This window comes from Anoplophora glabripennis, unplaced genomic scaffold (assembly GCF_000390285.2).
Source record: "Anoplophora glabripennis isolate ALB-LARVAE unplaced genomic scaffold, Agla_2.0 scaffold268, whole genome shotgun sequence".
NCBI classification, from domain to species: Eukaryota; Metazoa; Arthropoda; class Insecta; order Coleoptera; family Cerambycidae; genus Anoplophora; species Anoplophora glabripennis.
This window is the reverse complement of record NW_019416436.1, coordinates 146538-169949: the sequence shown is the minus strand read 5'-3', so window position 1 is coordinate 169949 and position 23412 is coordinate 146538. Positions and strand designations below refer to the sequence as shown.

Genomic DNA, 23412 nt, shown 5'->3' with positions numbered 1-23412 from the left:
GCGGAAGTCAACAATCTACCTGAGAGCCTGCGCTGTGTCGTCGTGTGGGAGCACAGAATTGATCATTTCGGTAATTTCCTATCGATTCGACAAGTGTGGTTGAGTCACCGGGGTAATAATAAACAATTGGGTGTTTGTCGGACCATTGTTGCCTTAGAAACGGTTGATGGGTTTACGATAAACGGATTTGGGTACCTGTTTCACTACTAGTGTCGAGTATACCTGGTGGACCGTTTCTGTAGTTTGTGACAGCTGGAGATCCTCAGGCGGATATTTTTCGTTTCTAATAAAAGCCTCGAACAAAATATTGCCCAACATTGAAAAAAAAGGGACGCTTGTTAATTAAATTCTATTTAACATCATTCAACAACTTATAAGTATTGATAAAAAATTATTTTAATAATTTACACTTTTATTAACCAAAAAATTCGAGGGAATCTACTTAAAACATTTATGGAAGTAAACTATTTCTATTTTCCGTTTTTATATCGTTTAATTGTTGGAGTGAGAATGGAGTGATTGTTGAATTGGAGTGAGAGAGATACCTAACGGTTTTATTTGCTTTCTCTCTCTCATACGTCTGTTCGCTCATTTAGCATTGAAGGGTGCCTCTAGTAGGCAAGGACCAGTCCTGTCTTTGTCTTGTCACAACTCTTCCCACTTTGCGATTTATACGTAACGTAAAAATTGTACGTCTTTATATCTTACGTATCATGATGTAAACCAACAGCACCATGTTCTGAAGAAGCAGATTATTAGCGATCTGTAAAGAAACATTGTTTTTTCAGCAATTCGTAATCATAGTGCAAGTATTATCAACGAGACTTCATTCTTGTTTTCCGACAATAGAAGAGGAAGAAGAACAATAAATCTATTAGATTCGATGTTTTAATTGAGGTTAAACAACCAATACAAGTCACAGTTTTAGATTTACATTTCAAAAAAAATTATTGTAATGACTAGCCTTCAAGAAACTTCGTGTAGGTTTTGCCTTAAAACTGTAATCGATGAAAGTTTTGAAGTGATAAACAACATTATCAGAGACATTCTAGATGTTCTTTTGCTGAAATTGGTAAGTCAAATGTATATTAGTTTGTACTATTTTAATTGATTTTTCTGCTGATATTTTCTGTCACAGTTACTGGCTTTCTGGTTAAAACTGCATATTTTTCAGAAATTTGATAGCGAGGGCAAAGAGGTTATATGTAATGTCTGCAGAGGAAAATTACATGCGGCATTAGAATTTAAGTCAGCTTGTCTGAAGACCGATTACACAATTATTCCATATTTGGATTGTGAAAAAATGTTACAACTTGATATAAGAGATGTGTATACGACGGAAAAGACAAGCGAGTCAATGGATATTTCAGATGGTCAGAAAATATGTCGATTGTGTATGGAGCCAGTAGATAGTGAGTTTAGGTGTATATGTGAAGAGGAACTTGAAGCTATTGAGAAACTGGCTCCTGAACTGGTATGAACGATATTAAATATTTTTTCTGTTCAAAAAATTATACTTTGCAGATTATAAACATTGTCAAAGATCCCGTTATATGTAAGGAATGCTTTGATTCTGTGTGCACTCACAATAATTTCCTTAAAGATTGCTTAGAGTCGGAAGAAAAAATTAAAAGTATTTTTGATAGTTCAGCCTCAGGAAGTCAAATAGATACGTCTCCATTTGATTTATTCGTTAAGACTGAAAACGAGGACAAAGAATTCGATATCAACGAGATGGAAATGTCAATCAAAGCTGAATGTGTTGACATAAAATCGGAAGATGAGGAAAGGAGGTAAGAAACGTCTATCGTAACATCAATTTAAAAGGTAATTTCTTGTATTTCTAAGGTTTTTCACATAATTCATTATTTCCATTAATCATGTCATTAATACAAATATGACTTAATTGTCATCAAAAATTTGATTTATATGATAAAATTGAAATAATGCCTTGTGGATTTCAGGAACTTATATTACATTTGGAATAACCTAATATTAACACCTTGCTTTGGAAAATACCCTGTATATGTAATTTTTTCAGCGACTCGCTACTGCAGAGCTCCGATAGTGAACCATTCCAGAAGAGTGTCTTTTACAAAATTGGAAGCGAGAGCCGTTTTATAGCACAGAACGATTCGGGAGTGTATAAATGTGAATCGTGCGGATATGAAACGGAAAATAAAAATTTTTTTCAGAAGCACCGGTTGAGGCATAAAGATCGTTGTCAAGTTCGAATGTACAGGTGTAACGACTGCGATTACGAAACTAAATACAAGAGTCATATCAAACGGCACCAAATGAAGCATAAAGATCCTTCTCGGGTTCAAACGTACAGGTGTAACGACTGCGATTACGAAACTAAATTCAAGGGTGACATGAAACATCACCAACTGAAACATAAAGATCCTTCGCAGGTTCAAATGTACAAGTGCAAGGACTGCGGTTATGAATCTAAGTACAGGGAGAATATTAAACGGCATCAACTGAAACATAAAGATCCTTCTCAAGTTCAAATGTATATGTGTAACTACTGCGGTTACGAAACTAAATACAAGAGTTATATCAAAAGTCATCAACTGCAGCATAAAGATTCTTCACAGGTTCAAATGTACAGGTGTAACTACTGCGAACACGAAAGTAAATACAAGAAAAATATCATAGTGCACCAACTGAAGCATAAAGATCCTTCTCAAGTTCAAATGTACAGGTGTAACTACTGCGATTATGAAACTAAATTGAAGGGTGATATGAAACATCACCAACTGAAACATAAAGATACAGGTGTAACGACTGCGATTTCGAAACTAAATACAAGAGTGATATCAAACGGCACCAATTGAAACATAAAGATCTTTTACAGGTCCAGATGACTGTGACTGTGTCTATGAATCCAAATACAAGAGTAGTATAAAATGTCACATGTTGAAGCATAGAGAGTGAGTTTGTATGATGAAGCAATGTTCTTATCAAATGTACATATAAGACAAACTTTATCTGTGATCTGTTGACTCACAAAGGGTATGTCGCAGGTTCAAATGCATCGGATTCGGAAACCAAGCATTTAAGAAGTTTCTAAGGAGACATCTGCTGATGCACAAAAAATATTCGTGGGTGTGAAGTACGGCCCATTGGAGCACAAATTAGAGACCCGTCATAAGTATGTGAATACGAAATAAAATGTAATGCCTGTCTTCAAAAACTTTAGGTCAGACACAAAATTTTCACCGAAACAAAGAGACAAGTGATTTTGGACTAGTGCTTGTGTAACAATGCATTAAAATAAATTCATTATAATATACACTTGCTTTTTCTATGTTTAAAAATGTATCTTTTTCATTACCAATATTCAGAGTGAATCTTAAATGTGCACATATGTATTCTAAAGGACGAGACGATTTACTATGTAGAACATGCAGTTAACAGTTTTTTCTTTAAAAAAAAAATAGGGACAAAATATATATGCAATGATTTTCTTAATAGAAAACTGTTGAGAACTGCTGACTTCAATGTGGTATTTATGCGTTGAGAGATCAACTATTCTGTGTTGCCGATGTCATAGACTTGTAAACTCAACTTTGTATATGAACTAAGAAGAAATAAATAAGTACTTGTTTAGATGCCGTAAGTTTTGAAATATCTTTATAAAAATGTTCAAAGCCTCCTTCGCTTGCCAGTCTTATGCAGGGGTGGTTTTTAGCAACACTATCTGTCCCGTTTTTCACTTCTAGCTTAGAAACTCAGTATTTGATTGTCCACATGATTTTCGAGACGAGCGTTGCAGTAAACCAGAAACCAGTGCTTCGAAAATTATGATGTACCTTGTAGTGGGAAGTTTTTTATTTAATTTAATTTATATTTGTACAAAATCAATTCACACTTCCAGCCTGATATTCCTTATTTGTCCTGTCCTAAATTAATTATTTGTGTTGTGCTTATGACTATAAAACACGGAAACCTTTACTTTTGTTTGTTTTTACATAGCATCACGTTGTCTTTTCCGGTATATGAGAACCTGCAAGCTAATGATGCAGTGTTATGCAACAGCGATTAAAAAAAAATGTGTATGTAATAATAGTTTGTTAATTTTATATTTACTACTCGTAGTATGTATTAGTCGGCGGTGATTCTAAATAATCCCGAGTCGCTTATTTGTGACGTTGGCGTTTGGGTCACCGTCCGACTGATATTACTTCGTCGAAAAATCGAATTTTTGACACGGAGAGTGAGTGCTGACTGTGTTTCCGAATTCACACGCGTCCCCGTGTACTAGATAAAATAGTTTTCTATCATCCCGATTCCAAGGCTCATCCTTCGCATGTTCCCGTTGTCTCGAACATTTTTCAGACCGACTGTTTTGTCTTACTTCCTCGAATGATGGAAATAAATACACTTTTGAACTTTTTAGAGGACTGAATTTTATTCTAATGAAATAATATGTAACAAGTATAACTGCTGTGCGAAGCACATGTGAGCGTTACAACAATACTAAACGAACTGTCTCGTTATTGGCCCTTGCCAGAGACAACAACATTTTTAAATTTAAATTGCTCATATGTCATTACAACTATTTAACACCGACATTCTGGGTTTTAATTAATATAATAATTAATAATAATCCTAATACACCTACTTCAACTAGTGCTGCCGGCCGTATAGAAAATATGGGCAGAAGTCACTAATCTGTACCTCAAAAATTAAAAATGGTCACCCTTAATATTATCAATCAATAAAATAAAAAATCAACGCTAGTATTTTAAATAATCAATATCAACTAATAGTACAAGAAAGTCAACATTAATATTTTAAATAAATCTAAATTGATATTTGTAATAACATTAAAATAATTTTACAGAAAATACTCAAAACGCCTTCCTTGTTCTTGAGCGCAGGCATTAATTTTCTTTTTAGGAAATTAAAATGAATTTTATCCAATAACTTATTACATTACTTTCATTTTGTCTCTCCCATAATTCGTTTCTGTATTCACTGAAAAGCTATAAACTGTGGTTCTCAACGCCCCCCAAAGGAAATAATTACATGGGTTTAGATCCGGGGATCGAGGTGACCATTTTAAAGGGGCATTATTTCCTCTACCTATCCACCTGTTAGGATAGGGCTCATCTAAGTATTGTCGTACCGGTAAGCCAAAATGGGAAAAGCCCCATCATGCATGAAAATAGTATTCGTTCGTAGTGTTATCGGTAACTCTTCAGGCTTATAGGGTAATCTCGTTTGGAGAAATTCTAAACAATTTTCTGCGTGTAATGTAGCGGGTAATATAACATGACCAATTAAAATACTACCAATAATACCAACCCAAACGTTAATCTTAAATTCATGTTGGAACCGTCTTCTACTGATTCCATTTGGTTTTTCATCACAATAAACGTGTTCATTAAGTGAATTAAAAATACCCCTTCTTTTAAAATAGGTTTCGCCTGTAAACAGGACTTTCTTGTGGATATTATCGTCTCTCGTTCTGAGTTCCCGAATACTATGAAAGCAAGACGTGACGGAGGATCTGTTGGTGGCTAAAAGTTCTTGAACTGATTGAAAGTGGAATGGCTGCAATAACTGGTCTTTTAATACACTATTAACGAAACTTTTTGAAAGCCAACCTTTGCCGCTAAACGCCCTTTACTTACTTGTTGAATTTCTTCGACCCTTTCCAAAATTTGTTCTCCAGCTGAATAGTTCTAGCCGTACGTTTTCCAAGATTTAATGTCTCTCCACATTAGCAAATGTTTTGTGATTTGTAATTCTTCAATTAGGAAATCTTACAGCATATGTTCGAACACTAGCACAACAATTTCCATCACAATAACCCAAAACTAGTAACATATCAGTTTGTTTAGCAAAAGTATAAATTGCAGCCATAGTAAGGAAAAGATTAAAAAAACAAAGTAAGTTAAAATTAAATGACATCTAGCTTGACGCTGAACCGTTCTGATTACTGTTATCAATTTGTTTTTTTGTTATATGGCATCTCGTACTAAACTGATCTAATTATCTTAAGCTGATTTTATATTTTTAATGTGTAGAAAATGCCAATTTTACTCAAAATCCATAAACTATATCAAAATTTTGTATGAGGCAAAAAATCTAAAATAGTGCTTATTTTTAAAAATATAAATTCTGTCACTGGCGTACACACAAAAAAGTTAAGGGATAGACAGTGCCGCACAGGCACTAGAAAAAGAACATCCTGTATATGTATTCTCACCAAATACACTAAGTTGCACTTATATAAGAAAATATGTGTACCAAATTTGAAGTTTCTAAGAAAAACAGTTTTCAAATTATTTGAAAAAAACTGGGTTATATGTTCTATATTTAAAAGGCTATATCTCAGTAGGCATGCACTTTTGGATTATGTATGTTAGGCCTAGTATCATTTATCTAGGGTTAGGCCACATATCTGACGTTAGGCTAAATAGATTTATTTTGGTCTACGAAACCTGTGGTCAAGCGCTGTCCATTCTTTTCAGGGGCACCCTGTATAATATATAGTTACGTTACAATATGCATCAGATCGAAATTCGGCAACTCGTTGATGACGTCATCTGCTCATAGAACAAATTTTCCAATACAAAATACATTATAGATACTACATACTTTGTTTCAAGTAAATTGAAAACTACACTTAATTCAGACAATGCAAACCGTAATAGTTATATGCAAAGACAAATTAAGATAAAAAACAGGTTTTTTAGATGTAAACCAACAGCGCCACGTTTTGAAAACCAGATTGGCGCTGGTACAAGAAAAATTGTTACGTCAATTTTTTTCAGCAATTCGTAATCATAGAATTCATAGAGCAAGAATTAGAGACGAGACTTTATCGTTCTAGTTGTTCCGATAACAGAAGAGGAAGAGGAAGACGAAGAGCAATAACTCTCTATTAGATGTTTTCATTGAGGTTAAACAACTAACACTAATTACGGTTTTATATTTAGTATTTACATTTCAAAGAAAATTGTTGCAATGACTGGTGTTCAAGAAACTTCGTGCAAGCTTTGCCTCAAAACTGTAACCGCTAAAGGTTTTGAGCTAATAAACGACGTTATTAGAGATATTTTAGATGTTCTTTTGCTGAAATTGGTAAGTCAGTGATAGATATGTATTAGTTCGGGGTCGCTGATATGTTTGGAAACGGTCGATTATCTCCTAGAGTAAGATAGCTATCGAAAAATCATAAGACACAAACGTTTTATGGTTATTTTAAATCTATTACGATAAAGAAAAATTAAGTATTCAAGATCAGTCGAGAAGTTATGACGAAACAATGTTGCTTTTTCTTTATTGGAACACCCTGTATGTTATTCCTAATTTCAATTCTTCTCGAAATTCTAAACAAGATTCCTATAGCACATCATGTACCTAAACTTAATTCTTCTTGAGATATCGAAGTTTGAAAATCATTTTCTTATAAATTATCCAAATATATTTTAGTGCATCAAGTTATCTTTGAAAGTTTCTACCTCCATAACAACGCCGCGTCGTTCTTTTGTCTAATATGATTATCTTGACAACACATGTTAAAAATACATTTAGTGTGAATAATTTTCTCGCAAAATGGCACGTATAAGTGAACTCGAGCGTATTGGAGTTAAAACGACCTTTTCAATGTTGCCGCCCATTTAAAATACAACCACTAAGGGCCGCTTGTTCAATGCCAGTTTAAACCTCGTTCAATGCTGAACTTCGTTCAACATATCTGACCCGCTTATACATGAGTTGTTCAGCAATTGAACTACCGTTAGCCCTCCGTCAAGATAAACCACTGTTAGCCGAAGTTCAAGAGCCTGTCAAAATTGTGACTGCTACCTAACTGTTATTGTCACTATAGTGAATACGTATTTATTTGTTGCAATTTGTTTTGAAAATGGCAAGAAATTATGAAAATATAACCGATGACGAAGATTTTTTGGAATTAATTGATTTGTATGAAAACCATAATGAAAACCGAAGAGCACAAAGAATTTATAGAGAGAAAACAAATAATTTTAATATGCGGACAGAAGGTGAATTCCGTCTGAAGCACGAACATGCTTCGTTTTAATCTTTTTCGACAGCGTTGCCAGACTTATGAGCGTTGCCGGACTTATGCCGATTTTTCGAAAGCGTTGCCTGACTTATGCCGACCCCTTTATAACATTTCAAAGTTCAAGTGACCCGGTGTTGAACTGTACTTGTGCAAAGCAAGCTTTTTTGAACGGTAGTTCACAGTTAACTGGAGTTCAGTTGAACTTAGTTTAAACTTAGAAATGAACAAGCGGCCCTAAATGTTTTGAACGATAAAATGGAGAGGTAACCGGAGAAACTATCACCCAGTATATTGATTTGACTAAAGCTGTAAGAAATAATGTGCCGTAGTAGTCCAAATAAACGTGCTAAATTTTAACGCGATCGGTAAAAGGGAGTGTTTGTTAATAAGAGCGAAATATTTTAGGGGGCGGTTGCCGAAGTTATTATGTGAAAAAAAGTTCATATAAATGTAGGACGAAATATACTTCGTTCCCGAGATACAGAGTGTTTAAATTTTAATGATTTATTTATTTTTATTAATTATTTCAGAGTTTTAAAGGTATTGACTCGAAATGTGACGGTTGTACTTTATTTAGAAATATTGGCACCAACCTAATAGATAATGCCTGAATAGAAATTAAAAATACACACGACTTGCAATAAAATATGTTCTATTTTTTCCTCAAAAACGGTGCAGCCTACGAAAAAAATTGAAGAGACCATTTTCATTCAGAATTGATGGAGGATTTCTAGAGAAATATCAAACAGGAAAAAGCGTACAATTTTTTTTTTATTAAAATTCTTGCACGAATGCCACTGGTGCAAGTGGAAACATTGAGATCACCCCAAAAAATGCACATTTATTCCTCGAAAGTCCTTGAAGCAATTAATAAAAATAAATAAAAAAAATAAATTTAAATAAAATTTAAACACTATCTCGGAAACGAGGCATACATATTTCGACCTAGGTTTGTATGAACTTTTTTCACAAAGTAACTTCGGCAACCGCCCCCTAAAATATTTCGCACTTTTTTACAAACATCCTGTATAGGAATTGTCGTTTTGTCACGTTGCTTAAACCTGTTTTGCGCTCTGTTTCATAAATCTATGACGTCATCGAAATTTTTTTAAAATAGCACTCAATTCTTTAGGCATAAAAGGATAGCCCTTTTGAAGGAAAATGCGTCGATATAGGGTTTGGCCTACTTTGGGGCTATCCATTTATGCCTAAAAAATTAGGTAGTGCTATTTAAAAAATATGTCGATGACGTCATAGGTTTATTTATTTATTTACTAATTGACGTATCTTAACATTTTTGTGAAAACGTAACAAAATAAAATACGAATCTTTTGGGTTACTTCTGAGATGCGCTGTATATCTCAATTCGGACATCTCAACACATTAGAGCAACTTAACAATAATTGATATTTTTTGCCAAAGTTATTTTCTTTCTCTTTGGTTAAAGTTGCATATATTTCAGAAATTTGATAGCGACGGCAAAGAGGTTATATGTAACGTTTGCAGAAGAAAGTTAAACGCAGCATTCGAATTTAAGTCAACTTGTTTGAAGACCGATTACACAATTATTCCGTATGTGGATTGGGAAAAAATGTTACAGCTCGATATAAGAGATGTGTATACGAAGGAAAAGACAAGCGAGTCAATGGATATTTCAGACAGTCAGAAAATATGTCGTTTGTGTATGCACCCAGTAGAAAGTGAGTTTAGGTGCATAAGTGAAGAGGAACTTAAAGCTATCGAGAAATTGGCTCCTGAAATGGTATCAATGATATTAAATAGTTACATTTTTCGCAATTTAATTAAACTACTTTGCAGAATATAAATATCATCAAAGATCCCGTTGTGTGTAAGGAATGCTTTGATTCTGTGTGCACCCACAACAGTTTCCTAAAAAATTGCTGGGAAGTACGGGAAAAAATTAGAGGTATTTTTAATAGCGTGGCAACAGAAAGACAGATAGACACGTCCCCCGCTGATTTATTCGTTAAGACTGAAAACGAGGACAAAGAATTCGATATCAACGAGATGGAAATGTCAATCAAAGCTGAAAGTATCGACATAAAATCGGAAGATGAGGAAAGCAGGTAAGAGAAGACTATTTTAACGAAAATTTTACGAGGTAATTGTATAACTCCAGATCTTATTTAATTTTGCCTCTCTTGCATTAATTTCCTGTATTTCTGAGGGTTTCCGCATAATTAATTATTTTTAACATATCTTCAATAAAAATATTAATTTGAAGGTAATTTGTTTGGGAATGGGGTCAGATTTTAAAGAAAACCAGTTTATTGGTTAGTCGACGTTTAACGTTACCAATAAACTGGTTTTCTTTAAAAACTGACCCCATTCCCAAACAAATTACCTTCAATTTAATCACTGGGTCATGAAAAGAGTTTCATTTATATGATAATAAAACTGAAATAATGTGTTGTGCAGTTCAGAAACTTGCATAATTGCATTTGCAATAACCTATCACCCCCTAGAATTAACACCTAACATGGGAAAATACCCTGTATATGTAATTTTTTCAGCGACTCGCTACTGCAGAGCTCTGATAGTGAATCATTCAAGAAGAGGGTCCTTAGAGATGCAGAAGAGGATGGATATAAACATGAGAATAAATCGACAAACGAATGTAATACGAAAGACAAGCAGGACGACAAAAAATACACCGCATTACCGAATAAGGACACTTTACAACTGCCCATTTATAAATGTAATGGTTGCACATACGAATCAAAGAATAAGACACATTTTATCAGACATCAGTTGGTACATAAAGATCCTTCACAGGTCAAAATGTACAGGTGTAATGAATGCGATTACAAAACTAAATACAAGAGTCATATAAAAAATCACCAACTGAAACACAAAGACTCTTCACAGGTTCAAATGTACAGGTGTAATGACTGCGATTTTGAAACTAAATACAAGAGTTATATCAAACATCATCAATTGCAGCATGAAGATCTTTCGCAGGTTCAAAAGTACAGGTGTAAGGACTGCGATTTCAAAACTAAATACAAGAGTTGTGTCAAACAGCATCAACTGCAGCATAGGGATCCTTCCCAGGTGCAATTGTACAGGTGTAACGACTGCGATTACGAAACTAAATACAAGAGTTGTGTCAAACAGCATCAACTGCAGCATAGGGATCCTTCCCAGGTGCAATTGTACAGGTGTAACGACTGCGATTACGAAACTAAATACAAGAGTGCTATGGAAAGACACCAACTGAAACATAAAGATCTATCGCAGGTTCAGAAGTACAGGTGTAAAGACTGCGATTTCGAAACTAAATACAAGAGTTGTGTCAAACAGCATAAACTGCAGCATAGGGATCCTTCCCAGGTGCAATTGTACAGGTGTAACGACTGCGATTACGAAACTAAATACAAGAGAGGTATGGAAAGACACCAACTGAAACATAAAGATCTTTCGCAGGTTCAGAAGTACAGGTGTAAGGACTGCGATTTCGAAACTAAATACAAGAGTTGTGTCAAACAGCATCAACTGCAGCATAGAGATCCTTCCCAGGTGCAATTGTACAGGTGTAACGACTGCGATTACAAAACTAAAAACAAGAGTGGTATGGAAAATCACCAACTGAATCACAAAAATCCTTCGCAGGTTCAAACGTACAGGTGTAATGACTGCAATTTCAAAACTAAATATAAGATATGTATCAAACGGCATCAACTGAAACATAAAGATCCTTCGCAGGTTCAAACGTACAGGTGTAATGACTGTGATTTCGAAACTAAATACAAGAGTTGTGTCAAACAGCATCAACTGCAGCATAGAGATCCTTCCCAGGTGCAATTGTACAGGTGTAACGACTGCGATTACAAAACTAAATACAAGGGTGGTATGAAAAAACACCAACTGAAACATAAAGATCTTTCGCAGGTTCAGAAGTACAGGTGTAACGACTGCAATTACGAAACTAAATACAAGGGTGATATGAAAAAACACCAACTGATACACAAAGATTCTTCGCAGGTTTAAACGTACAGGTGTAATGACTGCGATTACAAAACTAAATACAAGAATTATATCAAACGGCATCAACTGAAACATAAAGATCCTTCGCAGCTTCAAATCTTCATTTGTAACGATTACAAAACTAAATACAAGGGTGCTATCAAACAGCATCAACTGAAACAGATCCTTCGCAGATGCAAATGTACAAGTGTAGCGACTGCAATTATAAATGTAAATACGGGGTTACTATCAAACGGCATGAACTGAAGCATAAAAATTCTTCGCAGGTTTAAATGTACAAGTGTAGGTAACGACTGCGATTACGAAACTAAATACAAGAGTTATATCAAACGGCATCAACTGGCACATAGAGAAAGTGTACCGACTGTGATTATGAATCCACATGCAGGAGTGGTATAAAATATTACAAGTTGAAACATAGAGAGCCTTCACGAGTGTATGAGCATGCATGTACTTCACAAAAAACTTTTGTGGGTGTGAAGTAAGGCCCATTGAAGCACAAGATACAGTCAAAATGGAAGCATTTAAGGGACCGACCATAGATAATGTGAATATGAAGTAGAATGTAAAGCCTGTCGTGAAAAACATCGGTTCAAACACACAACTCTCACCGAAACACAAAGAGGCAAGTGATTTTGGACTTGTGCTTTTGTAACAATGCATTAAAATGAATACTTTGTAATATACACCTGCTTTTTCTATGTTTAAAAATATCTTTTTCATTACATACCAATATTCAGAGTGAATGTTAAATGTGTATGTGTAATTTAAACAACTGCAAAAAAAGTAGGAACAAAATAAATATGCAATAATACTAAACAGTAAAATAAATAAGCATTGGTTTAGTTAGATAATATGTCGGAAGTTTTGAAATATTTTTATAAAAATGTTCAAAGCCTCCTCCTCACTTCGATTGTCCACATGATTTTCGAGACAAGCGTTGCGGTAAACCAGAAAGCAATGCTTCGAAAATGTTTATGTACCTGGCAGTGGGAACTTTTTTTATTTCATTTAAATTGTATTTGTATAAAATCAGTTCACACTTCCAGCCTGATATTCATTATTTGTCCTGTCCTAAATTAATTGTGTTGTCCTTACAATTAGGAGTTGTGTACATGTGGATGGGAAGATTATGAAGACTAGCTTGAGAGGCTGTTAACTAACCAAATTTTGCCTTTATTTTCCATGCTTAAGTAAGTGTTTGTTACTTTTTTTTGGCCCTTTTAATTTTTCTCGGTACACTTATACCCACTGCCCTGCCTCCAATGTAATTTATAATTTTCACTTAATTCTTCGTATTTTGTGTAGGGGGGAACAGTATTACAAGTGCAAAGAAACATTATTGTATTAACACTGTTCCCTATTGTATTTTTTTAGTATTATTTTAAGGCCTAAATATAAGTTTAAATCTTTAGCTTTTATTGTGCACTATTATATGATTATATTATATGTATATAGGATTAAATGCATTAAATATAATTTCATTACATATGCATTACACTGTATTAACCTGTTTAAACCAGCTCTTTACTTTTGTTTGTTTTTACATACTTCTTGATCTTCAGTACATAAAAATCTGCAAACAGTGCAAACCAACGACCTCAGAAAGGATAGACAGTGCATTGTCTTGGTTTGTTTTGTTCTACTGTAAATATTTTGAGAACTCAGCCTCCTATTGGCTAAAGCCATGTGGTAAGGTGCGCACGCAGTACTTGCTCTATGCTAGATGTTTATTATTGTTTACGACTATCGGCCTCCATTCTTTGCGTGCTTACTGAGTTTAACGTTGTGTTTACCGTGGATTATTAGTTTCTTTGGCAGAATTTATAGTTTTTGTGAATAGACAATGGGAAAATATTGTGTTATATGTAGATTTCGCTTTAAAAGTGGAGGCAATCGCTCTTTTCACAGGTAGGTAGATTTACCATGGGCGTAACAGATAACAGACGGTAGTTTAAAACAAAATTTGAAATAGAAAATTTCCCGTGCAATAATATTGAAAATATAAAATATTTTTTTAAAACGTGAATTGTGTGTTACGGTTAAATAAAAAGTAACATGAATTGCAAAGGCAACATTATTTAAAAGGAAATATACCTAGGTAATTTGATTTTAGGATTCCTTCGAATGTTGAACGCCGAGACGTTTGGCTCTCTCGCATTTTGAGCTGCATAGGAAAGGAAAATAGTCCTAAAGATAGTGTTGTATGTTCAGATCACTTCACATCAAGTGATTTCTTAATAAGACCTGGTGGCCGAGTTTATCTTAAGGTACACAGCAGTTCCTGAGTTCCCAAGTTCGTTTAGTCAAAATACAGGACCCCTATTAAAATTGTATAAACAATTTTTTGCACATAATTCAGGATCACTTTGTAGCAATTGTCACCATAACAAATTAGATCCAATAAATCTGTTTTAAGAATTAAACAACTTAAAAATATGTGTAATAACCCCATTTACTATTTCTCTTTCATTTATCACTTAATTGTCCTACTTGATATGCATATTATTGTATACGAGTATAGTATAGCTACCATACTATATGTAACTGTAACTGTAACTTTGTGATTCCTATTTGAACTGGTAAAAACTTTTATTAATTAGTATTATTTAACATATTGATGTATATTGTTACTGAGAAAATAAAGATTGTTGTAACTAGTATTACTTTTTTTCGGCAGTAAGTGCCGTTATGGAGTAAAACAAACATGGTTCTATTTATTTAAAAAAGAAGTCATTAACATTATTTTAAAACCAAATTAGGTGTGAAATCGGTAACTACATATATAAATTAGACAAATATTAAAATGTATCACCCTTTTTAACACACACGCCACTGATTAAGAGTTCCCTAGTAAACAAAGAACTATCTTCATCCTTGTTTAATAGCAGGATGTCTCAAGTTGTGGAAAATCAAAACAATTCCTTTGCAATGCATAGGGAATTACTTGTCTCGTCATTCTGAGGTCTTTGGTGCAAACTGATCAGTCTAAACCAAACTGATAACGTCTAGAAATTAAGAGATGCTAAAATTAAGACAGAAATTAAATTTGTGGCGCCATCTTTCGGGAAAAATAGTACTAATATAAATAAAATAGGGGTCGTTGATTGAAATATACTGTACAATATTTTAGTCAACAAGACGTTGGTGTCTACAATTATTGATAGATAGCGCTGTCTACTTGGAAAAACATAATAGCCGTTTTCCTTTTACACCAATTCTAGTTAATCTAACATAATCTTCCTTAATGCCCTGTTCCTTTTATTTTCTTATTTTAAGATTAACTGAGCTATTTACCTCCCACCATACCTACGCCAAATCTAATCTACCATACTACAAGGTTATATAAACATAGAAGTTAAGTTTATATCTTTTACCTTACAAAACATATAACAGTTTATTTGATATTTGGTGTTCGGTTTTCTTGCCATTAGTGGGGAATCCTTTTTGTTTTTGAAAAAAAATATTAATAAGCCTAAATAGATCCCGTAGATAAAATTTATACTATTAATGTAAATATACAGGGTGTTTCATAATTGGATGTCAATATTGAAGGGTGTTAATCTGTGCGTGATTTTAAGACAAAAAGTTCATATGAACATAGGTCCGTTTTCGCTTTACTTTTGATATACAGGTGATGAATATCTGTTTGTAAAATTTTTTTTTTTAATAACTCCGAAACTAAATTATATAGTTTTATAAAACTTAGTATGTGTAAACTAGGTGCAGAGACACGTCTTTTGCATAATAAACGAATTTTCATTTTTAACCAGTGGCGTCCCAATTAACTTCAACCTCATTATTTTGAATGAAAAAAATGATACGCCACTGCATTTTTGAAAAACAAAAATTATTGTATAAATGGTGCTTTATTTTGTAATAAAAAAGATCTCTTGAGTTTTTTTCTTATCTTGCACTGTTTTTTAGTAAAAAAATAAAGAACAACAATAATTATCTGTACGTGGAATGAAGTACTTTTTACACATTTTATGGAAATAATTCTTTTACTAGATAACTTATACACATTATTGTATAATATTATTAATAATTACGATTGACGATCAACAAATAACAATTTTGTGAAACGAAAAAAACAAACAATTACATCAGTTGTTGAAAATGCCCTCCACCTGCAAGGATACATGCTTCAGCTCTTCTTCTCATATTAGTGCGGACTCTTTGAAAAATGTTGTCAGTGTTCCTTATTACATCACAGGAAGCTCTTATGCGATTCCTCAGGTCTTCTACAGTGTTAACCGGAGTGTTGTAAACCAGAGTTTTCAGATGCCCCCATAAGAAGAAGTCCGCACTATTCAAATCTGGGGACCTGGGGGGCCATTGTTGGGGTCCACCACGGCCTACCCATCGGTCATGAAATGTGCGATTTAAATATTCTCTTGCTTCTCGATGGAAATGAGCTGGTGCACCATCATGCATGAACCACATTCTATTTCTAGTTAAAAGTGGCACTTCTTCAAGTAATACGGGCAAATCCTCCTCTAGAAACCGACGATATGTACGGCCGTCTAGCCTTTGTGGCAGAAAAAAAGGTCCAATTAAGTGATTTTCAACAATTCCAACCCAAACATTCACGGAAAATTGTTCTTGATTGTTAAAGTTCACAATTGCATGCGGGTTTTCTTCGGCCCAAACATGATTGTTATGGAAATTTCTTATAGCGTTTCTAGAGAAGTTAGCTTCGTCTGTAAACATTATTTCACAGTCAAACAAGGGATTTTGCGCAATTTTCTCCAAAAACCATTGACAAAAGTTGATTCGCAAAGGAAAATCTCGAGGAAGTAAGGCTTGGACCCGTTGAATATGATACGGGTATAACAGAAAATCGTGAAGAATTCTCCAAACTAGAATGTGCGAGATATTCAAGTTATTTCCAATTTGTCTAGTGCTAATATTAGGATTTTCATCAATTGAATTTAAAACTGCTTCTTCAACTTCTGGAGTTCTAGTAGTCCGATGGGCACCTTTTAATTGATTATTTGGCTTAAAAGTACCTGTTTCAGCCAACGTTCTATGTATGTTTGAGAATGTTCGTCTATCTGGTGTGACTCTATTCGGGAAACGCTCTTGATATAATCGTTTAGCCTCTGGCGCTCTGCCATCAGCCAAGCCATACATGTAATGAATGTCTGCCAACTCTTGATTAGTAAACTCAACCATTATCAAATAACACTGTACAGGTATTTTAAGTATCAAAATTGAGTTGAATGAACTGAACTGTCAAAATTAATAAATCACAACAGTAATCAACAACCACAGCCTACTAGGTAATCTTTATATCATGCTTTCTGTTTGGCTCAATGTGGGTTAGTATGTTGTTCTTTATTTTTTTACTAAAAAACAGTGCAAGATAAGAAAAAAACTCAAGAGATCTTTTTTATTACAAAATAAAGCACCATTTATACAATAATTTTTGTTTTTCAAAAATGCAGTGGCGTATCATTTTTTTCATTCAAAATAATGAGGTTGAAGTTAATTGGGACGCCACTGGTTAAAAATGAAAATTCGTTTATTATGCAAAAGACGTGTCTCTGCACCTAGTTTACACATACTAAGTTTTATAAAACTATCTAATTTAGTTTCGGAGTTATTAAAAAAAACAATTTTACAAAAAGATATTCATCACCCTGTATATCAAAAATAAAGCGAAAACGGACCTATGTTTATATGAACTTTTTGTCTTAAAATCACGCACAGATTAACACCCTTCAATATTGACATCCAATTATGAAACACCCTGTAGAGGAAGCCCGTAGACTTGTAAGAAAAACATTGAAATATTTAAAGCAATTTTATTTTGCTTTTACAGATGACTTATTTATGGACAAGAAATGCTTGGTATATCCTGTTGAGTACGATTAACGTGAGTTTACAGATTCAGGAAATATAAATTTGGTATTATGCATTGTTTTATGATCTGATGATATTTGACAGAAGAATCACCGTGTTCCTTTTGTGAAATTAATCCAACCAAGATTATGTAAGAAAACTGAAATTTAGCTAAGATAAAAATTTGTAAAAGGAAAACAGCTATAGTTATAATTCGCTTCAAATCCAAATTCGCCATCTCGTTGATGACGTCATCTGCTGTTAGAAAAAATTTTCAAATGCAATATACATTACAGTTACTACTTTGTTTCAAGTAAATTAAAAACTACACTTAACACAGATAATGCAACCGTAGTTATATTCAAAGCGAATTCAAGAGCAAAAAACAGGTTTTTCAGATGAAAAGTTTACATTCGGCATCTGTCAATTGTCAGATTTGATTCGATTCGTTTTATAGATAATCGATAAACGTCATTCTTAAGAATCCAACATATCCATTCTTGTTGTTCCGATAACAGAAGACGAAGAAGAACAATAACTATTATCGATGTTTTCATCGAGGTTAAATAATCAACACAAGTTTTATATTTAATTTACATTTCAAAGAAAATTGTTGTAATGTCTGGTGTTCAAGAAACTTCGTGCAAGCTTTGCCTCAAAACTGTGACCGTTGAAGGTTTTGAGGTAATAAACAACGTTATTAGAGATATTTTAGATATTCTTTTGCTGAAATTGGTAAGTCAATCATACCTATTACTTTTTACTATTTCAATTGATTTTTCTGCTGATATTTTCTGTCACAGTTACTGACTTTCTGGTTAAAGCTGCATATTTTTCAGAAATTTGATTGCGAGGGCAAAGAGGTTATATGTAATGCCTGCAGAGGAAAATTATATGCGGCATTAGAATTTAAGTCAGCTTGTCTGAAGACCGATTACACAATTATTCCATATTTGGATTGTGAAAAAATGTTACAGCTCGATATTAGAGATGTGTATACGAAGGAAATGACAACCGACTCAATGGATATTTCAGATGGTCAGAAAATATGTCGATTGTGTATGGAGCCAGTAGAAAGTGAGTTTAGGTGCATACGTGAAGAGGAACTCGAAGCTATCGAGAAACTGGCTCCTGAATTGGTATGAACGATATTAAATACTTGCCTTTCTCAGAATTTAGAAAACTATATTTTGCAGATTATAAACATCATCAAAGATCCCGTTATATGTAAGGAATGCTTTGATTCTGTGTGCACCCACAACAGTTTCCTAAAAAATTGCAGGGAAGTACAGGAAAAAATTAGAGGTATTTTTAATAGCGCAGCAACAGAAAGTCAGATAGATAAGTCACGATCTGATTTATTCCTTAAGACTGAAAACCAGGACATAGAATTCGATATGAATGGGACGGAAATGTCAATTAAAGCTGAAAGTATCGATATAAAATCGGAAGATGAGGAAAGCAGGTAAGAGAAGACTATTTTAACAAAATTTGACAAGGTAATTGTATAACTCCAGATCTTATTTATTTTTGCCTCTCTTGCATTAATTTCCTGTATTTCTGAGGGTTCCCGCATAATTAATTATTATTTTTAACATATCTTCTATAAAAATATTACTAATTGTCATCAAGAATTTGATTTATATGATAATAAAACTGAAATAATGTCTTGTGGAGTTCAGGAACTTAACATCTCACCTGGGAAAATACCCTGTATATGTAATTTTTCCAGTGACTCGCTACTGCAGAGCTCCGATAGTGAATCATTCATGAAGAGTGTCCTTAGAGATGAGGAAGAGGATGGATGTAAACATGAGAATAAATCGACAAACGATTGTACTACGAAAGATAAGCAGGACGACAAAAAATACACCGCATTACCGAATAAGGACACTTTACAACTGCCCATTTATAAATGTGATGGTTGCACATACGAATCAAAGAAGAAGATAAACTTTACCAAACATCAGTTGGTACATAAAGATCCTTCACAGGTCAAAATGTACGGGTGTAATGACTGCGATTTCAAAACTAAATACAAGGGTGCTATGAAAAAACACCAACTGAAACACAAAGATCTTTCACAGGTTCAAACGTACAAGTGTGACGACTGTGATTTCGAAACTAAATACAAGGGTGATATGAAAAAACACCAACTGAAACACAAAGATCTTTGGCAGGTACAAACGTACAGGTGTAATGACTGTGATTTCAAAACTAAATACAAGAGTTGTATCAAAAAGCACCAACTGAAACATAAAGACCCTTCACAGGTTCAAATGTACAGATGTAATGGCTGCGATTACGAAACTAGATACAAGTTTAGTATGAAAAACCACCAACTGAAACACAAAAATCCTTCGCAGGTTCCAATGTACAGGTGTAAGGAATGCGATTTCAGAACTAAATCCAAGGATTATATCAAACGGCATCAACTGAAACATATAGATCCTTCGCAGGTTCAAACGTACAGGTGTAATGACTGTAATTTCGAAACTAAATACATGGGTTATATGAAAAAACACCAACTGAAACACAAAGGTCCTTCACAGGTTCAAACATACAAATGTTACGACTGCGATTTCGAAAGTAAATCTAAGAGTTATATCAAACGGCACCAACTGGCACATAGAGAAGGTGTACCGACTGTGATTATGAATCCCAATGCAGGAGTGGTATAAAATATTACATGAAGCATATAGAGCCTTCACGAGTGTAAACGTTCGGGTGAGTATGTATGAGCATGCAGTTTTAGTAAATATGACTCAATGTATAAGAAAAATTGTATCTGTCATCTGATGATGCACAAAGGTATGTCGCAGGTTCAAATGCATCAATGTGATTCTGAAACGAAGCGTAAAAAGTTTCTAAGGAGATATCTGCTGATGCACAAAAAACATTTGTGGGTGTGAAGTGTGGCCCGTTGAAGCGCAAAATCCAGTCAAAAATGGAGGCATTTAAGGGACTAACCATAAATACAGGGTGTGGCGTCTTCGGTGCAGAAAAAATAAAATGCAGATTCCTAGGAATATATGCAATAAAAAAGTCATATATAAGAAATTCATATATCCACGTTTTGTCAAGAACATTGAACTTCAATTTTGTAGCGAAGAAATAAATCTTAGTACGGTCCTGGTCAAAAATGTCATGCCTTTGGATTAACATCAGCGCAAGCTTGCCGAACCGAACTTAACAGAAAGTCGAGCCTTTGCGGAAAACAGTGTTGCCAAATTAAAATGTATGAAATACACACAAAAGAGATAAAATGTTTTAATGCGATAATAAATAATTTTGGCCAGTTTAATACAATCCTCTCGTTTTAATTAAAAGGAAAAATAAACATAAAATTCATTAGTTAGTTATTTCACTGTAAATGATAATGAGCAATCCCAGACAAGAGGTTTGTAGAAACAAAGTACCATGGTGTTACAGAAAAGACTACTATTATTTTAGCAAGTGATAGGTTGGATCACGACAAACAAAAAAGATGCAAACTTGCCGGTACCTATCGTTCGATAGTAGTAAACGTATTATTGTTGTCCTCGTTATCCATTGCCGATTTAGTTAAAACAATAACTTAAAAAATAAAAAATAAGAAACGTCTTGAATAAACACTTAACGTCTAAACAGTAAAAGCGCGATCTTTTTGACACAACTTGGCAACAATTCACCCGCAAGTCAAAAGCGTACTTACACTGACTGACACTCCACAGGTGCCGTGAGGAGTGCGGACTAGGTCAATGTTTTTTGCGCTATGTTAAACAGGACCGGCATTAACACTTTGTCATTTCTTGTAATTTTTTGGAAGATATGTTTGATACTCAAATCTCATAATCGCGCCTTATGTTAGCATATATTATTTTACTTCATTTATTGTCAATAGTCTAGGTTTTTAATTTTCCGCATTAAAGATGCCACACCCTCATCAAATCAGTTCAAACAAAATTCACTGAAACAGAAATAGATAAGTGTTTTCGGACTAGTGTTGTGGTAACAATGTATTAAAATGAACAATTTGTAATATACACCTGCTTCTTCTACGTTTAAGAATATATATTTTTCGTTACCAATATCCAGAGTGAATCTTATATGTGTACATGTGTATTCTAAACGAGGAGACGGTTTACTATGCAGAACATGCAATTAACAGTTTTTTCCTCAAAGAAACCACCTTCATTTCCTATGTTTAAATAAGTATTTGTTTGATACATTTATTTTTTTTTGACCTCTTTAATTTTTATATGTACACATTTAAAATTAACCCTTCGTCCTATGTAATTTATAATTTTCATTTAATTCTTCGTAATTTTGGGTTGGGGGGGAACAGGGTTACAAGAGCAAAGAAACATCGTACTAACACTGTTCCCTATTGTATTTTTTTACTATTATTTTAATGCCTAAATATAATAAGTTTAAATCTTAGTTTTTTAGTTTTTATTGTGCACTATTATATGAATATATATGTAAAATTAAATTAATTGCATAGAATTTCTTAGCGTATGCATTACACTGTATTAATCAGATTTTTGTTTTATTGACTATTCCCCTACTCTATTACAAAGTCTCTAAGGAAAATAAAGGTTACCTATTTATTTTATTTATTTATTTATTTATTTATTAAAAGACGGAGCCTTTTACTTTTGTTTGTTTTTACTAAGCTTTACTTTGACTTTTTCCGGTACATGAAAATCTGCAAACTAATCCATGCCTCAAAGAATAAGAAGGGTCACCCTTCTAACGTCGGGAGTTCTGGCTGAAGAACGGCCATCAAATTTTAGTAAATGCAAATCGGGTTTTAAATTTTTCAAACATTCAACAATTTATAAGTGATATTAGCCCTGCCTTTGTCTTGGCTTAACTCTACGTACTTCAATCGATTTTAACAATTAACGTAAAAATTATACGTCTTTATGTCTTACATATCGTGACCAACTTCTGTTTATATATATTAAATAAATGGTTACAATTTGCTTCAAATCGAAAATCCGTATCTCGTTGATGACGTCATCAACGGATGGAACAAATTTTCAAATGCAGAATACACTATAGTTACTACTTTGTTTCGAGTAAATTGAAAACTACACTTACTACAGACAATGCAACTGTAATTATGTGTAAAGCGAATTCAAGAACAAAAAAACTTATTAAATTTAATTTGAAATAACCCGCTAAATTTTCGGGCTTGCGCAAAATTGACGAAATGCAACATGTACACTTTTTACCCCCTCTTTTTGGGAACAATATCATTCATGTAAAAGATATGCAGTGCTTGGTATATTTATAGAAGTATGATGTAAACCAATAGCGCCATGTTTTGACGAACCGGATTAGTGATGTGTGTGTACAAGAAAAATTGTTACATCAATTTTTTGCCAGTAATTCGTAGTCATAGTGCAAGCATTATAGACGAGATTGTACCATTCTTGTTGTTCCGACAACAGAAGAGGAAGAAGAACAACAACTTTCTCTATTCGATATTTTCATTGAGGTTAAACAACCAACACAAGTTA

The 23412-nt window shown here is 33.7% G+C and overlaps 2 protein-coding genes across 3 annotated transcripts; both read left to right on the top strand.

Moving 5' to 3' along the window:
* The first annotated feature begins 955 nt into the window (after positions 1–955).
* LOC108904327 (zinc finger protein 415-like) lies at positions 956–6894 on the top strand. Its single transcript, XM_018706841.1, has 6 exons — positions 956–1072; positions 1175–1474; positions 1525–1793; positions 2042–2321; positions 2415–2637; positions 6851–6894. The coding sequence occupies exons 1-6, from the start codon at positions 956–958 to the stop codon at positions 6892–6894; spliced, it is 1233 nt and encodes a 410-aa protein (XP_018562357.1).
* An 11600-nt stretch (positions 6895–18494) lies between these two features.
* LOC108904325 (zinc finger Y-chromosomal protein 1-like) lies at positions 18495–20923 on the top strand. 2 transcript variants are annotated; one of them, XM_023454546.1, is made up of 5 exons: positions 18495–18637; positions 18742–19041; positions 19099–19367; positions 19635–20629; positions 20714–20923. In XM_023454546.1, exons 1-4 carry the CDS (start codon positions 18521–18523, stop codon positions 20581–20583), a joined length of 1635 nt encoding a protein of 544 aa, XP_023310314.1. In that variant the 5' UTR covers positions 18495–18520; the 3' UTR covers positions 20584–20629; positions 20714–20923. The 2 variants fall into 2 exon arrangements, with proteins under 2 accessions (XP_023310314.1, XP_023310313.1); XM_023454545.1 differs by having other exon boundaries at positions 19635–20923.
* Positions 20924–23412: the final 2489 nt, after the last annotated feature.

Bases quoted from the DNA above. Each gene is read 5' to 3' on its own strand.
- LOC108904325 (XM_023454546.1), top strand. From the start codon at position 18,521: ATGTCTGGTGTTCAAGAAACTTCGTGCAAGCTTTGCCTCAAAACTGTG. The intron at 18,638-18,741 runs GTAAGTCAATCA...CATATTTTTCAG, and splicing joins ATATTCTTTTGCTGAAATTG to AAATTTGATTGCGAGGGCAA. The intron at 19,042-19,098 runs GTATGAACGATA...TATATTTTGCAG, and splicing joins AGAAACTGGCTCCTGAATTG to ATTATAAACATCATCAAAGA.
- LOC108904327 (XM_018706841.1), top strand. From the start codon at position 956: ATGACTAGCCTTCAAGAAACTTCGTGTAGGTTTTGCCTTAAAACTGTA. The intron at 1,794-2,041 runs GTAAGAAACGTC...TAATTTTTTCAG, and splicing joins TCGGAAGATGAGGAAAGGAG to CGACTCGCTACTGCAGAGCT. The intron at 2,322-2,414 runs GTTCAAACGTAC...GATCCTTCGCAG, and splicing joins AGCATAAAGATCCTTCTCGG to GTTCAAATGTACAAGTGCAA.